Genomic DNA, 18,049 nt, shown 5'->3' on the forward strand with positions numbered 1-18,049 from the left:
GTGATACTTAAGCATGTGGAGCAACCTGCTTTTGAGCAAATTAGCTTGTGTGCATGCATGATTCAATCAATAAGCTGCAACCTTTATCAATTAATAGTAAGATAATAAATGATAACAATAATAAAAGCTCCTTTTTATTAGTTTTAGGTGAGTGAAAATGGAGGATTTGTAACAGATAATGGTCAAAACAAACTTTGTCGCAACTTTAGCATTGTTTGCTCCCAAACCCAAAGGAACAGACAACTACAGACACTTCTGCGTGATAAAGTGCATTTAAAATTTCAGCAAGCGAAACTGGATGTGCAATAGAAGACAGAGGTCTGTTGTGCATAAACTTGGGATAAACTACAGTGCCCAGCTTCACCCACTCTGGAACATGAGGCAGGGTGGGTCCTCCTCTTTCTCAGGTACAGTGGTACCTCGGGTTGCATACTCAATCCGTTTCAGGGTGCCGTTTGCACCCTGAAAAGTATGCAGCCCGAGCGGCGCTTTAGCACATGCATGAAGTGCCAATAGAGTGCTTCTGCGCACACGCGAAGCATGCAGAGTGCTTCTGCACATGCTCGAAGCATGCAGAACGCTTCTGCGCATGTGCGCATGGCAGAACGCTTCTGCGCATGTGCGCATGGCAGAACCCGGAGGTAAACACTTCCAGGTCCGCTGTGTTCTTAAGCCGAAAGTATGCAACCCGCAGCATACTCAACCTGAGGTATGACTGTATGTCCAGCCAGATTTGTGCTCAGCCTCACTGGAAAGTGGTAGCCCTAGGAAAGACCAGTTGACAAGTATTGGCCGGGTCTGCCATCCATTTGATTGCCTTTATGAAGTGCGTGTATTTGGTGCTGGGCTCTAGATGGAGTTCCCTTTGGGTATTCAGCTTCCCCCATGTGATTAGAATCACATGAGGGAGTGAGGGGATGTGGTCCATCAGAGGTGTCTCTGCTGCCAGCTCAGCTACCCTCCATACCTTGGAAGGCCAATGCCAACTGGGCAGCAGGGAAACTTCCTGAATGGCTTATAAACCTGCACAACAAGCTGTGCCACTGTTATTGCCGTTATCCCCACAATCCAGATTTGTGGAGGCGAGGAGCAAAGCTGTGGGAACTGTAGCTTGTCTGACAAAACCATGCTAAATGCGGGTACAGAACAAGATCCACTTGTGCAATGGGACTTCTCCCCCTGCCCCGTGTAACCTCTAAACGTGGCTTCTCCAAACCCTGCAGAGCAGATGTAGGGGGTGGGGAAAAGTCCCGCTGAACCAGTGAACCTTATTCCATGCATCCAATAACTTAGCTTGTTGGTGAACTCAGCCACGATGCTACACCAGCTCAGCCAGTGGATATGAATTGCATGCATTACTTAACTGTGAGTATCCAATTATTTGTTTCGCTCAAGAGTAGCCTTCCTCAAACTTGTACCTTCCAGGTGTTTTGGACTACCAACTCTCATCAATCCTAGCAAGTATAGCTGCACTAGCCAGAGCTGATAGGAGTTGTTGCCCAAAACCTCTGGAGAGCACCAGGCTGGAGTGCTACAAATAGACACATCTATAGATATTTAAGGGAAGGATGAAATCCCATTCTTATGACGTCCTTTCACCAGGGAAGATAGTTGCTCCACACCACGGAGTTATTTTTCCCAGGTGACAGCTGGATCCATGTCACCTGTTGCCTGCTTTGTCTTCTCTGGGGATGGATCTTTGTGGCTGGATCGCTCTGCACTGTGGTGGATCCCGTAGCCAAAGTAAATTAGGAAGCCTACAGGCACAGCACATAAGAGGACAAGGTGAACCAACAATGCCCCAAACATGCCCTCCCCCTCACAAATATATCCGTTTTAGAGAAAGCTCCTTCACCTGAAATCACATTAGGACATTTAGCTCAGGTTAGCCAACTTGGTGCCCTACAGATGTTTTGGACTACAACTCCCACCAGCCCCACCAGCATGGGCAATGCCAGGGGATTATGGAAGTTGTAGTCCACAAAGACTGGAGGGCACCCTGTTGGCTACCCCTGATTTAGCCTATGGATGAAATGCTCTTCTGTAACTGTCATTTTCTAAGCACAAATTCTTTCACCGACTAATTCACACATACATGGATTTAATTTGATTTCTCTTAGTTACTCAGCGCTTGCTGACTGACTTGCCTTGTTGAACATCTGAACTGTCTCTGTTGAAAAGCACTGCATCTGAGGCAATGCAGTGTGATGTGAAAGCTCTGTCTCAGAATTAGATCAATGGTGGGCCCATTTAAACACATTGGTTTTATTTAATTTACGTACCCTGCTGCCTGGTTCCACCGAGTCCCCAGGTGGGCTACAGTGCTGGTACTGCAGTCATCAAGTGACCACCAGGTATGCATGAACAGGGCTGTCTTAAGTATATTTGGCCCCCTGGTGCCGTGGTGCAACGGATCCTTCCGGCGCCCCCACCCTGCCCCATTTCCCAGCACGGTGGGCGCAGCTCTGCAGCGCCCCCCGGCAGGCAGGCGCCCTGGTGCCCTGTGCCACCCAGCCTGGTCGTAGGGGCGGCCCTGTGCATGAACCAATTCCATGAGAAGGAGCCAAATATTAGAAATTGCAATGGTTGGTTCAGCAGTTAGACCAGCATCTTTGCTGCTGTGCTGCCTAATCCTGGCAAAAGAAGGAAGGGCAGGGGGTCCAAACACCCACCGTGGTGGTTAGGCCACTGCCAAACCTGATGTCCATCTTGTATTAGTTCCGATAAGAGCTATAGTAGGTAGCACTGCCTCATAATAAATTCAGATGACACTTACTTTCCAAATCATTATTTCCTGAAGTTCCCTGAATTGTGGCACATTTCTTAAAGGCTTACCAATAGCCATCCACACCATGTACCGAAGCCAGGTGTCGCCGCTGAGTTGGACCATTAGGTAGCTATTGACCAGGACACTGAGAATGGGCAAGAATGGCTGGCAGGGAACCTAAACGAGTGCAGAGATATTTTGAGATTAGACATGAACAGTACAAAAAGAATATTATTCCCTATTATGGCCCTTGGTAACTCTGAGAGAGCATGCAGAGAGAAAAGTGCTCCCATACCTGGAGTACTGGGCCCAATTTTGGGCCCCACAATTTAAGGAGGATATTGGCAAGCTGGCGTGCGTGCGCACACACATGCACACAATACACAGGCTGTGTTGGAAAGAGGAGGACAATGAGGAGCAGACAAACAGCCCTCAGGTCAGAAGCAAAGGTGGTAAGAAACAGATCTCACCCCACAGAGAAAAACCCCTGTTGACAGGTATTTCTCTACACACCCTTATAGTGCAATCCTCTGTGTTGAGTTACTCCTAGGTAGATGCATGCTTCCCGTGAACATTCACAACACGTCAAACATAGTCGTGAGGCTTGCTAGACAGTGTCAATGATGAAGTCTCTTCCTTACCGTGAAGTCTGCTGTCTTCTGGCTGTGTGGCTGCCTCCAGATGATTAGGGACACCACCAGAATCCCCAGGAAGAGGAGAACAAGGCAGGTGACACACCAGGCACCTCCAGATAACAAACATGGCAGTCCTGCTGTGCTCAGCACACACGTGATGCAGACTAGGACAGCTGGAGAGAAAATGGACTCTGAAAACCATGCTGTGAGGGGGGGCATCTTCCTGGAACAAAAGACCACCCCATGCACCACAACAAGTGCACTGGAAGAGAACTAATCAAAATGGCAAGGCTCAGTTGACCGGATAATGTTATGTACTTGTTTCAAGTGAGGCCTCTAATAACTAAGCAGGGCGATTCTTTATACTTAACAGCTCCTTGGTTGGTTTCATCCTGCTCCCTTAACTTAAAGACCTCATTTCTTATTGTTCCAATCTGAAGTTCAATTTCCACATCAGTTTGTGACTTCTTTCTTTATACCCTCATGAAAGTTCACCTGCATTTCAGTGAGAATTTTCTTCTAATTGTTGTTGTTGTTTAGTCATTTAGTCGTGTCTGACTCTTTGTGACCCCATGGACCAGAGCATGTCAGGCACTCCTGTCTTCCACTGCCTCCCGCAGTTTGGCCAGACTCATGTTGGTAGCTTCAGGAACACTGTGGTAGCTTCGAGAACAGCTACCGGTATCTTCTAATAGGTACCTTTTTATATGCAAAGTTGCCTCATATACACATTTTTTACAAAGCACATTTTCCTAATATTTATATTTTCCATTACCTAATGCATCGATGTATACATTCCTTGGTCACTGCATAACTTCTATACACTGCAAAATTCAAAGAAGTGCAAATTTCTACAGTGGCCGGGTATCATTTCCCAAAGCCTGAATCAGGCAAGTTTGCCTGTACCGTAAATGCAAACTGCATTCCCCCCTCCAATTGATGCTCCAATACTCACCAATGACAAGCACAGAATGGGACACTAGTGTGGAGGAGCTCTGGTTCGGGATCATCTGAGGATGGATGAGGAGGTCCACCCAAGCTATTCTGCTTGGGCCTTTCTTTTCTGGTGGGCCAAGGGAGCTGGGATCAGGTTGGTACCTGCAAAGCAAGTTAAACATCAATGAACACACCAGTCAGTATCCACCTTTTGTCTGGATTGCTTTGTCAGTGGGATCTGCAGCATCCCTGGCTGACGGTAGAAGTGGTTTTGGCAGTGCAAGGTTTCCAGGAATGTCCAGCTCAAAGAAAGCCTCAGAGAAGGTAAAGATGACATTCACTCACATGCAACAAGATTTTGAACAAAGAGATGCCAAGGGAGGCCTTGCAGACTGTGCCTTGCGATTGAATAATCTCTTTTATGATGAATTGTTCTTTCTTCTTTTATCATTTACTTGTGTGTGTGGTTAAGAAATCCAAAGGCTGTTCCCACTGATATCTTACTAGTTTCAAGGAGATAATTGCTACAAAGCAGATTAAACTATCAGTATGGCAAGGGCCTGCCCTGAAGTAATGTCATGACTGTTTAAAATGTGTAAAATAGAAGCTAGTCTAGTATGGTTTGAAATTCCACCCAGCCAATTTTGATTTCCCCTGCATTTCGTCAGGGCTAACCTGTTGCAGATCTCATTCCAGTGGTGAGTGCAGACAGCGTTGATAATGAAAAGAGCCACAGACATGTATTCTAGATTAACTAATCTGGAATAAAGACTGCCCTTGCTTCCATTTTCACCACAGCTACCTCAGAAGCCAGCTCCAGAAGGTGTTTTATTTATCCTACAATAAGTGGAGGATCTTTTTTTAAAAAGTAAAACAGACCAATGAAGCTACTGCTCTGGAATGACATTTATATTACATGGGATGTTGTCATGATGAGCACCCCATATCTGCATCAGAGAGAAATAAATAACGAACAACTCATTACCTGAGGAGAAGAACACAGACAGCTACTAGTGTGTAGGCCAGCAATGTCCCAATGGACATCATATCAATCAAGGCCCTCAGATCAAAAAGGAAAGCCATTAAACCTGTGAGAAGAAGGAAGAGGGTCTGTAGAAAACACCACCGAATATTTTCTGCTAATTCTTGTAGCCTTGTAGATGAAGATATGCTCTCCTGCAGAAACCCTTTCCCAGTGAGCTTCCCTCCCATCAAGGAAAGTACAGGTCTAGGTACCGCCTTTCAACGAAGGTGTCAGGGACTGGGCAGAGGAGGAATGGTGGAGACCACCTCCCCATCCTGACCCTCCCAGGGAGGAAGAAGAGGAAGACAGTATAGATTTACAGTGGTTTCTGGGAGGTCACAGCTCAGATGTAGATGAGGGGAAAAGTTGGGAAATAATAGGAGAGGAGGAGGCACAATCAGAACAGCAGCTGGCTGACACGGTGTCATTAGAAAGCATCCCAGACCCTCCCTCTTCCAGAACCCGGTGAGCCTTAAAAGTAGGAGAGCAACGAGCTCAAAGACAGAGGGCACGTAACAGCACCCGTAGAAGTGACGAATGAGGAAGTGGGAGAGATGGGGGGGGGTGGAGATTCACTCAGGACAATGCCATTATCTAAGAGGCTGGGTTCTATAGCCTCTCTCTGTAAATACTGAATAAAAAAGGACGGTAAGAAACTTTCCCTTGTCTTTATACTTCCTGGGCAACCAGCCAGGAGCCACTGACAGCATCCTGCCAGAGGGACAATTTACATAATCTTGTTTAGAAAGAGAAAAAGAAAAGAAATCCATCCATAGAGACTTTTTTGTCAGCTATAGCATTTTATCAAGCTAAATGTGGAAGGTACACCTAAGTGGTCTCTCATGTGCCGAGTTCGGCACTCCACTGCAATCTCCTTGAAACTGAGATATGAGATCATAACATGCAGCATTTAAATGATTGCTTTACCTTGCCCACATTCAATCCAAGACAATATTAGAAAGGAACCACAAAAATGGCTCAGTGGATTCACTCATCATGAGGAGAAGGTGTTAGGAATATTGGCTGGAGTCTCTTTCTGTTTCTCTCTAATATCAGGCAGGTAGGTGGCACAAGCGAGGAGAAGAGAGGAGGAGGGATCCAGAGGACAGAGATGCAGAGCAAGGTAAGAAGGAAGGAACTAGAGGATGGCAATGCAGGCAGGTGAGCAGGAGGCAGCCACGGCAAGGTGAGGAAGAGGGACCCAAAGGATGGAGATGTGATCAAGGAGAGGCGAGGAAGTGTGCCTGGGGTAGATGGGAGTTGCTTAGGTATAGTGGCAGGAGAGGTTGGCCAGGTGTGAAGGGAGGAGGAAGGGGTTGAGGTGGGAGGGTTGGTGGGTGAGGGAATAGATAAGGCTGGTAAGCAAACCAAGCAGGGGCACAGCCCCTAGTTGCTAATGAAAAGCTTGCATTTTACAAGCATACAGAGATACACCCTGGAATCCACCTGCAGCCATAGCTGCCAAGTTTTCCCTTTTCTCGCGAGGAAGCCTATTCAGCATAAGGGAAAATCCCTTAAAATAAGGGATAACTTGGCAGCTATGCCTGCAGCTAAGACTGATTCTGGCATGGGGAAGGTCAAGGAACTCTGGCAGTCTAATATTCAGTCCCACAGGCTGACTTGCTCTGTGTTGAAATGCTAGCCTAATGTCCCATTTCCAGACCTTTTTTAAAAGCAACTAGTGTTGCTTTCACCAAGGGAAAACCAACATGGTGCCCTCCAGATGCCATCATCCCTGACGATTGACCACGGTGAATGGTGCTGATGGGAATTGGAGTCCAACAACATCTGGAGGACAGAACGTTGACCATACTTGTGTGCACCCAAATATGACCCAGCAGGGGGTCTTCTTAGCTTCCTTATTTCATATTTAAACTAGATCAAGTCCAAAGTAGGATTCTTAGCCCATTGTCTACTGGCAGGTTCATTCTGAGGTCTAGTCAATGTTAGGGCCTTTTCCCATGCATACCTGCAACAGCTCCAGACACCAGAGTTGCAATCACTGGGCTCTGTCGGCTGCTCACTTTGGCCAAAGATTGGAAGAGGAGTCCATCCCTGGCCATGGCAAATAAAATCCGTGGCATCGGGAACATAGAACCTAGCAAGCTACACAAGAAGGCCAAGAAAGTGAAATTGTGAATTGTAGAGAGAGAGAGGAAAAAGAAAGAGGGAAGATTACTGTGTTTCCCCCTTATAATACTAGAGTGTGGGGTCAGCTAATTACATTGATCCAAAAGGTACCGTTAATTTATAAAACTTACTGCCACAGGATACAGTGACAGCCCTGGAAGTGAATTAGATGACTTCATAGAGCACAAGTCTATCAAGGTCAATTAGTCATCATGTTAGATAAACAGAACTTCTAAATACAGTACCACTAACTGGGGAGTAAACAGTGGGGAAGAAGGGTGTTGCTTCTATGCTCTGTATGTGGGCTTCCTGGAAGTATCTCTCTGGCCTCTGCTGGAATCAGACTGCTGGGCTAGATGGACCCTTGGTCTGACCCAGCAATGCTCTTCTTGTATCCTTAAAATGCAAGCATGGGGGAAATTGCACATCCTGTCCTTACCTGGTGGTCAGAGCACAGAGAGACCCCGCAGCCACAGCATATTTGGCCATGCTCCATCCATTGTATTCAAAAGCCACTGGCAGAGGGCTCATGGTGTCCAAAAGGTGGTAAGGCATCATCAGGGTCAAGGCAGCTGAAACACCGGAATAGGCTAAGAAGCAGATGAGCAGAGAGAGAACAATCCCCATTGGGATGGCTTTTGTGGGGTTCTTTACTTCTTCCCCTGGTAAACATAAACACAAGAAGATACACCATTCTGAAATCCACACGTTGTCTCACACAAGTGTAGTTAACCTGTCACTGTAGAGATTAAGCAAATATTTACATGGTGCTCCGGTTATTCCAAAAGGATTGCCTATGGGTTTCTGTTCCAACAACAGCAATGTCTAAGTCGCAACACATTCCACTCCTCTTAGGAGGGGAATTGGACACAGGAGCGCTTTAATAACAACTGGCTCCCTTGTGAGGTGAATAGATATTTTCTCCTTTCTTTATTAGCTGCCGGATGGGGTTATCAATCATGGACATTTTGTAGTTGTCTCCTCTCTTGCTTACCTGTAGTCGCAATGCAGTCAAACCCAATGAAAGCATAGAAACAGGTAGCAGCTCCAGCTAAGGTCCCACTGAAGCCATAGGGCATGAACCCTCCAGCCCCAAAGTCCCAAGTTCCATTGCCAGATTGGTTCCTGTCAAGGAAGGTGACATAAAGGAAATCAATGTCAGGAGGATCTGATTGGATATAGTTGGTAGACAGGTACAGCAAAGGAGGCAGGAAAATGGTAGGTGGACATGGATCTGCCCTACCATTAGGCAAAGTCAGGTAGCTGTTTGGGGATTTCATGAAAGGACAGCAAATAGATATTTAAATAATTTGTAGCCTTCTCTGTAGAAATAAACCGTAACCAGCCCAAGAGCTTGTGTAGCCATTCTCTTACCTAAATCTGAGGGTAGCAGTCATTAACAGATCATTCTTGCTCATCTTCCAATTCTTCAGGTCCCCTTTGATGAATCCACTGATTATAATGAATAGAAGGACAAGCACATTGACAGCTGTGAAGACTTTATTCACTGTGGTGGATTCTTTTACCCCAACTGAGAGGAGACCTAAGGAGTCAACAGATACAAGACATTTGTGATGCAAATGTCTCATTGCTTGGGCCTCACAACTATTATGGATGGAGGCCTGAGGCAGTGTCCTTTGCAAAGTACAGTAGATGTGAGCAGTTGCTGGTACCATATGGAAAATCTGAGAGCAGGGGTGTTTCCCAGCCTTACCTGAACTTGCCAATAATTGAATATTGGACCTTCTGCATGCAAAGCATGTCCTCTAGTCCTTTACTACTGGACTTTGCATGCAGAAGGTCCCATGTTCAATTCTTGGCAAGTTCAGGTAAGGCTGGGAAACACCCCGGCTCAAAACCATGGAGAACTGTTAAAGAACAAGTGGCAAGTCCAGCAGAAACAAGAAAGACAGCAACAGAGTAAATGCAAAATACCTGTCGGTAAAGGTAAAGGGACCCCTGACCATTAGGTCCAGTCGTGACCGACTCTGGGGTTGTGTGCTCATCTCATATTATTGGCTGAGGGAGCCAGCGCACAGCTTCCAGGTCATGTGGCCAGCATGACAAAGCCGCTTCTGGCGAACCAGAGTAGCACACGGAAATGCTGTTTACCTTCCCGCTGTAGCGGTACCTATTTATCTACTTATACTTTGACGTGCTTTCGAACTGCTAGGTTTGCAGGAGCTGGGACCGAGCAACGGGAGCTCACCCCATTAATTTCTCCGACCCTACTGTGGGTGACAATTACAGGGTTTGGAAACTATACTGAGATGTTAGTATTGTTCAAAACCAATTTGCCAGAGTTGCATTAAGTCCATGGTGGGAAGGGAAAAACTCATTACATGTATAAAATTTAATAGGCAATCTCCAATGTAACTGGTGCAGGGTGGGTTTCAAGGATCCTTACAATAGTAAAAATAAATTTAAAAAGATCAGTACAAACATACCTGTCAGTAGGACAATGAGGCAAACAGCAAAGATATCAGGGTATTCAGCTAGTCCCGGAGAGGTCATGGCCATATGGGTGCTGAAAAAGGTGCCAATCCGTTTGCCCAGGAGCTCATCGAAAGTAGCACTCCATGCTCTGGCTACACTGGAGGTACCTGTAGAGAATCAGCCAGTTTAAAAATAGCACTGCCAAATATGGGTACAGTACATTGAGCCTTAAAAAATGAGGGATATTGCAGGGCCCTGAGTGCTGTTCTATGTATGCAGGTATAAAGTATCAGCTTTTCAAGGCTTATGGACCTCTGATGGTCCGTGCGAAACAGCAGCATTCTCAGGTATAGGATTTCCATTGTGTACTATGAAGCTGTGCCCTTTTAGCATTCTCTTTCAAAGGAATATGAGCAGCACATACATTATCTACCACACTACAAAGGCAGGTAGAGCATGTCTTTCTTCTTGCCTCCGTGCTCTCCCATTTCACCCCTTTGCTGCATAATTCTTTTTTTCTCATTCTGTCTTTTCATCTCAGTTTATTGCCGGGGTGTGTGTGTGTGTGGGCAGTTTTTACACTCATCCTGCTTTTATAGGGAACACTGAATTTTTGACAGTCCAGACGGCACATTACCTATGTTATGTCAAATAAAAAGTATAAAATAAAAAGCTGAATGAAAACCCACTTTTTTGCAAATCGGGAACGATGCACCCACCATGATGTGAACTTGCAGTGGAAGCTCTCTCTCTCTCCTATCATATAAGATCCCCCTGGACAGATCCCTTAGAAGTCAAATGAGCAGCAACTTTTAGCTATTAGACATCGATAGGGTTTTATTTTATCATTTAAAACATTTCTGTACTGACCTTCATTGGATGAGGGCAGGGTACAAAACGTGCCAGATAAATATGTGTCTTAAATGACCACAATATTTTCAGTAGAAAAAAACACCTCTGCACGAGATATGTCCTGTCACTGTATCACATTGGAGGGGGGTCATCTTAAATAAGTGTATACTGACCTATTCTCCTCTACTGACATTTTGTACTCGCATATGGATTCTTCATGATTTTGTGCTAATCATTTTTTCAAATGAATAAATGACTGGCTGCCAGCGATTGGTAGTGGACGTTCTTGTGCCCACCACATCGCTGGAAAACTGCAGACTAAATACACTGAGGCCCAAAAGAAATAGGGGGTCATTTCTTGACAGGAGATGCATCATTTGTTTCCATCCACACTGTGTCTAGTCTAGGGGTTGTGTTCAACATTGTGCTTTGGTGAACAGTCCCTCAGTGCAAGGATTTCTCCTTCTGCAGCAGAACGTTCTCTGGTTCTCTTCCATGAATTTGTTCTGTGGGTTCTCCCAAGCCTCCAGAGAAGATATGGGGATAGTGTGGAGCACACATCCCCTTGCCCTAGCACTAATCCTTGCACTAACAGAAAAAAGTTAGTTGAATGCTACCCTGGTTTTCCAATGATGAAATTGGCATGAACGGATGTGGTTGTCAGAAACATTCACAAGCAGCTGCCTTATATTGAGTCAGTTCTACTGAGCAGACCCTTCTCTGACTGTCAACAGTGCTCCAAAGATTGAGAATAGGACCTTTCGCAGCCCTACTGGAAATACCAGAGTCTGAACCTGGAACCTTTTGCATGCAGAACATGTGCTCTGAGCTACAAATTCAACTCACATCAACTTTTTTTTTTTAAAAAAAGTTCTGCCTGCCTAGTTATTCTTTCTTAGGCCCATCTCTTATCAATGAAACCACCTGGTAGATGTCAAAACACAGAAGCCCAAAACTTGTTTATACCAATTATATAGGAGAGCAGCAGGTTCCAGCCGGTGACAAATGCCCACAGCTCTCCAACTGTTATGTAGCTGTAGAGATAAGCTGATCCGGTCAAAGGCACCCGGGCTCCAAACTCAGCGTAACACAGTCCTGCCAGGATGGACACCAGAGCAGCAATCAGAAAGGAAATGACAATACTGGGGCCCGCGCTGGTCTTGGCTACTTCTCCCGCCAAGAGATACACCCCTGCACCCAAAGTACTGCCCACACCCAGAGCCACTAAGTCTGAGGTGGAAAGGCAGCGACGCAAGTTCGATTCTCTACAGGTGCAGGCTGTTATTCTTTTTCTACGGGAAACCATTTGATAGAAGGAGAGCACGGAATCCGAAACCGACATCTGAAAAAGAAAGAATCCAAAGAGTTCATAAACACTGGTGCGACTATAAAAACAGCAATGACATCAGCAAACCCTCCTGACAATCTGCCTCAGTTGTGGTTTGGACTGGATGACCTTTGACATCCACGAGAATGAAATAGCAAGCATAATATCCCTCCAGCAAGGGCCTTTTCGGTGGTGGCGCCTGCCCTGTGGAACGCCCTCCCAACAGATGTCAAAGAGGAAAACAACTACCAGACTTTTAGAAGACATCTGAAGGCAGCCCTGTTCAGGGAGGCTTTTAATGTTTAATAGATTATTGTGTTTTATCTTTCTGTTGGAAGCCGCCTGGATGGGCGGGGTATAAATAAATTATTATTATTATTATTATTATTATTATTATTATTATTATTATATATTCTTCGCTGTCTAAAATGCAACACTCTCCAATGGCTGAAACTCTCTCTTCAGAGCAATGGCATTATCATGAGATAACGCCATTATCACCAGGGGTTCAGTTCAGACGGCCATCGCAGGGTGACTTTCCCCCAGTGATATTAACTAACATGCAACCAGTTCAAGGACCAGCCTGTCACCCATAGTCTTCAATAGCAAAATTGTTTTGATTCATGATCTATACATGCACTGAAACATGACTTTCCTTGTGGTGGAAAGAAAAGGAGGAGAAAAAAATTACTCTGAACACCACAAAACTAGAGCAGATTTATCCGCTCTACTTCCAGTTCTACATCCCTGAAACAGTAGAACTCTGTAGGTAATCCTTCATACAGTTCAGAGTCCAATGGGACAAACTTCATGGGAATTAAGTTTTCTTAAGTACAATCTAAACATATTTCAGCTTTTGGATATCCCTGGCTATGGCTTCCAGACTAAAGCTCTTCCCACAACACTTACCACCTTCATAAGTTTCACATTAGCTGTGAAAAATGTGCTACATTCCTTTCTTCTACATGTTACTTCTAGGACCTCCCTGCAACTTTGGATGCAAGAGGCTGTTCCTCTGCAAATCTGATAATCTGCTGCTTATAGCCTTTCTGTGAGTCTGGAAGCTGACAACAAAGCAATTCACTATGAAATTATTTGCAGTCATGTGAAAAGGTTAGTTGTTCACAAGGCTTGCATATTCCTTAGGGTTTAGAGTAGGGGCAATTGATCCTGTGCCCTCCAGATGTTGGACTCCAGCTGGCACCGTCCATGGCATTGGTCATATCATCTAGGGCTGATGGGAGTTGTAGCTCAACAATATTTGGAGGACACCACATTAGCTACCACTGAATAAAAGTTGCTGGGTGACCCAGTGGAATCTTGAGGTGTTGTTTCACACATCTTAGGAACACAACGACTACTACACTCCAGTTCATACATGCTGAGAAAAGGCTATCAAATAACCCAACCCTCCACCCATCTTTGGATCTGCATCACCACCACTACCAACATACTTTTCAAATTGGAGCCAGTATTATTACCCTGGGACGTGGGGGGCTTAGCTATGCTGGCCACATGACCTGGAAGCTGTCTGCGGACAAATGCCGACTCCCTCGGACTATAGAGCGAGATGAGCGTGCAACCCCAGAGTCGTCCGCGACTGGACCTAACAGTCAGGGGTACCTTTCCCTTTCCCTATTATTACCATGCTCCTGAAAAATAACACCCAAGTCCTCCTAGATAAATTATAATTGCACTAGCTAAAGGCTATATCCCACCCATATATGAGGTGGAGGGGGGGCAGGCAAATGAAGGCAATTAGTAGAGAGTTGAGGAGCTATGGACATTCATTCTCTGTTGAAAATTGACAGGACAACTCATTACTCCTGAAAATTGCTGGTTTGGTATATGAGCAGGCTCCAGGGCCAATCCACAATGCAGAGTTACTAACCACTACAGTGGAACCTCGGTTTATGAACACCTCAGTTTACGAATTTTCGGTTTACGAACGCCATGGACCCATCTGGAATGGATTAATTCACTTTCCATTACTTTCAATGGGAAAGTTCGCTTCAGTTTATGAACGCTTCAGTTTATGAACAGACTTCCGGAACCAATTACACCCATGCTTCGGGTTAAGTACGCTTCAGGTTGAGTACTCCGCGGACCCGTCTGAAACTGATTAACCCACTTTCCATTACTTTCAATAGGAAAGTTCGCTTCAGTTTATGAACGCTTCAGTTTATGAACAGACTTCCGGAACCAATTGTGTTCATAAACCGAGGTACCACTGTATATGATCACGGCTGCTCCAAAGCCAATTCAAAACATATTTTTTTGCCCAAGACGAAGGACAAGATGGCACCCTCACCATTCCATGCACAGAAGCCAATTGGGCTGGCTTCTTTCATTATTGAATTTTATTTCTGTAATGGCTAGTTCTAAGAGTCTGGGACAGGCCAACATTTGTCCTCCAACGCAAGAGAACTACCAGGAGGTTCACCTAAGGAGCTGCAGTCACTGTCCCTCAGCATGTCTTGCCTGAGGTGGTTGCCATACTCTAACTAACAGAAGAGCTGGCACATAACTGGGAACTGGATCCACAGAAGTGGAGAAATCAAATGAGAGGAGACATGGTGCTTACCATATCATTCCTTCACATATGCCACACCACAGATTCTGCCTAATGTGCCAGAGACTCAGAACAGACGTGAGTTTTGAGTTAGCTCACATAACTGGTGGCCAGCCTAGAAAGAAAGGTGAACAGGTGGGAAGACAGAGGCCAATGAAGCCTCAAAGGGAAGGTAATCCACAGTTATACGGCACCCACTTGGAGAAACGTCTGGGAAGAAATGTCCCCAGAACACACATTTGCCTCCTGGCACATAACATTCTGACAGTGAACTTTGGACTGTTCTGCCTTGTAATGCATCTGTGAGGGAATGTTCTCCTGACTGCAGAATTCTGAATGTGGCTGTTTCAAAGCTGACTGCAGAGGGAGGAGAGCTGAGGGAAGTCCATTTGTATGACCCTGGATGTCTCTTGGTAAAAACTATATCTCTAACACTGTTCCTTAAACATACTGCTGTGTACAATTTTAAATAAAAAAAGTATAAACTATAAGGCATAAGGCAGCTCATGTCTTTCTTGTTATTTTTATAAATATTTTTATAAATTTTCACAATTAAACAAAACCATCACATTAAAGTAAAAATAAAAACATAAAATAAAAAAAATTCAAACAACTGTATTCACATAGTATTAAATCCACGTTTTGGGATTACTCAAATCCCTCGACTTCCCTCTACTCCAGGCTTCCTCAACCTTGGCCCTCCAGATGGCCTACAACTCCCATGATCCCTAGCTAGCAGGACCAGTGGTCAGGGATGATGGGAATTGTAGTTTCAAAACATCTGGAGGGCCAGGGTTGAGGAAGCCTGCTCCCTCCCCTGGTTCCTTTGTATTGTCTTAATTTATGCATGTCAATCTTTGATTATCTCCAAATTTAAAAATTCTCCATAATCTTACAAGTGTTTTTTAAAAATCCTGCGAATGTATTAACTTCCTTACAATGCTTTTGTACATAAGCAATAAACATTTTCCATTCTTTTTTATATTTGTTATCGTCTTGATTTCTTAGTTTCCCAGTTAATTTGGATGTTTCAGCATACTCCATTAGTTTGATTAGGGCAGCTCATGTCTCTATGTTGTTCTTCCTGCCTCCTCTGTCAGATATAAGTCTGGCTGTCCACGGAATGTCCATTGGCTATTGCCCCATGGACTGGCTGTGCACTGCATCCTAACCCTCCAGTTTAATTTGGAAACTGCCTAAAATCATTTTGTAGCTGGCCCTTGCAGTTTACTATCATTTTCCGTTCATGCATTCCTTTCTTTACCCCCCACCCCACCCCAATTTTGTTGTTCATTATTATTCAGCTAACAGGTGTAACTGGCAAATCTGTGAAGCAATGCACGAACTTCCTCTTAGTCTGTGGAACTAAAATGACAAGAAAGCATTTTCACCATAGATTATAACACGGCACCAACCAGGTGTTGCTTTTAAATCAACAAAATCATGCACTTACACTCATTTACAATATCATTCACTTACCCTTCTCAGGATTTCCCTTTTCAAAACGTGCTTCTTCAGTACTCACTGTGGCTTATTTTGGCTCTCAATGAATCGTTCCCCTCTCTCGGAGGACACCTCGGTCCTACTCCAGCCCTTTCCCCAGTTCCTATGTTCAGTTTTTTTCTCCTTACATTTGTCACACTTTCGAGAATTGTACTTTTGAACACTTTTGGCAGTTTTGCAGGGCAAAATTGAATTGCAAAAGCATGACTTGCCTCTTGGCCCCCACCCAGGCCCCTGTTTGTAAACTAATCTACTTACTTTTGCTCTTTTTCAAGACACTTGCACCAGCTCCATGCTGACAGAGTCAGAAATGCAGAGAGGGAGGCAAATCCAGAGTCACTGTGTAGGTTTGCTTCTGCCTCATTTGAATACATTTCATAAGATGCGTAGCCCAACCCTCTTTCTCTCCAACCACCCACCTCTGCCCTCCTCTCCCCACTTTGGTCATAGGGAACCTATGCAGATTTCCACCCCATCCCCAACAGTTTCCAAATCACTCCCGTGGCATGCAAATTCAAAGAGGCTCAGTGCTCTGTCGGAAAGCTTTAATTGACCTTTGAGGATTGCCCAGGCTGGCGGGACATAGGGGCTCCCATCCCTTTTGCACAAATTTGTCCTCTCTCAATCTTCTTTTCTCTATGCCTTGGTTCCCCTTGGCATATAGAGTGTGAGGCCTTTGAGAATGTGAATGGAAGCCTTTGGCAGGATACATGCAAGGAGTGGAGTTGAGGCATTAAGCAAAATAGGATCAAGTACATTTTAAAAAAGGAGGAAAGGGCGTTGGGGTAGGGATGGGCCAATCTGTCATTTTAATTTTTCCAGTATTTTCCTAATCCTTTTCGTATCAGTTCGATGTTGTTGTTGTTGTTGTTGTTGTTGTTGTTTTTAAATGCCCTTATCTGGCACTTCAAAGTTCATTTCACTCAGAGTAACAACAACAATTCTGGTATTTCAAAATAGTGGCCTTTGCCCACTTGGTAGGTTTTGGATATACTGTATCTTGGTAGGCTTTCTATATATTGATCAGGATACATTTCTAAGGATGAAGAGAAGAACCACATGTTATTTTTGTTGCAGTTACTTTGAAGTTTCCCATTTTGCTTTCCACAAAATGAAAGACTGCCTGCCTTGGAAATATATATATCGGATAATGACCCCTGCCGGCACCTACCCATGTAAAATGAGCAAACATGTCTCATCACATGTCATCAGGATACACCTGGTGACTGTCTTCCCATATGATTGTATGATGTGTGCATCCCCCATATGAAGGGCAGTATGTGGCTGAAGGATCAGAGGTGTTCAGTGGGGCTTCTCACTAATACATTTTACGATTGTAGCCTTGACTGGTCTTTCATCAGGCTCCCAGGGCTCTTGAATCAAACTCCAACATATACTATTTTAAACTGAAAGGTGTTCATTTGGGAGTATAGCTGTAATTGCTGTAGCATAACAGTTGTTCTGACTTTCAGCATGTTATGTTTGGTGGCCAAGCTGTGGTAGAATGCTGTTAATAAGGCACAGCTTTGAGGCCAAGAGTTTGTTTTGCTTTCTAGAGGGCAGTCTGAAACGTTTGCACAAAGCACTGATTGTCTTGCACATTCATCTCACACAAGTTCCCCCCCCCCCATCATGCAGCAATATGAGTATCACTCCAGCCAACATTATAATGAAAGGGTATAACTTGCAAGCCGAAAGAAACTGCGGAATGTCTTGTGAAACTGCATCAGTTAACCAACATGTTGGCCTCGCAAAAGGGGGAGACAATGCTTTGCTTATTTTACAAGTGATGATTTCTTAATCAATGTAAAGGCATGCTACGTTTTAATTTGGGGTGAGATGACATCAGTCATTAGAAACAGGTAAC

The 18,049-nt window shown here is 44.7% G+C and overlaps 1 protein-coding gene across 1 annotated transcript; it reads right to left on the reverse strand.

The window, feature by feature from the left end:
• Positions 1-1,629: 1,629 nt before the first annotated feature.
• LOC118080028 (cationic amino acid transporter 2-like) lies at positions 1,630-12,122 on the reverse strand. Its single transcript, XM_035104960.1, has 12 exons — positions 11,747-12,122; positions 9,940-10,095; positions 8,867-9,035; positions 8,487-8,617; positions 7,932-8,154; positions 7,332-7,468; positions 5,324-5,426; positions 4,487-4,500; positions 3,769-3,871; positions 3,409-3,625; positions 2,836-2,944; positions 1,630-1,757 (listed from the first exon to the last, which is right to left on the reverse strand). Exons 1-12 carry the CDS (start codon positions 12,120-12,122, stop codon positions 1,630-1,632), a joined length of 1,866 nt encoding a protein of 621 aa, XP_034960851.1.
• Positions 12,123-18,049: the final 5,927 nt, after the last annotated feature.

This window comes from Zootoca vivipara, chromosome 2, assembly GCF_963506605.1.
Source record: "Zootoca vivipara chromosome 2, rZooViv1.1, whole genome shotgun sequence".
NCBI classification, from domain to species: Eukaryota; Metazoa; Chordata; class Lepidosauria; order Squamata; family Lacertidae; genus Zootoca; species Zootoca vivipara.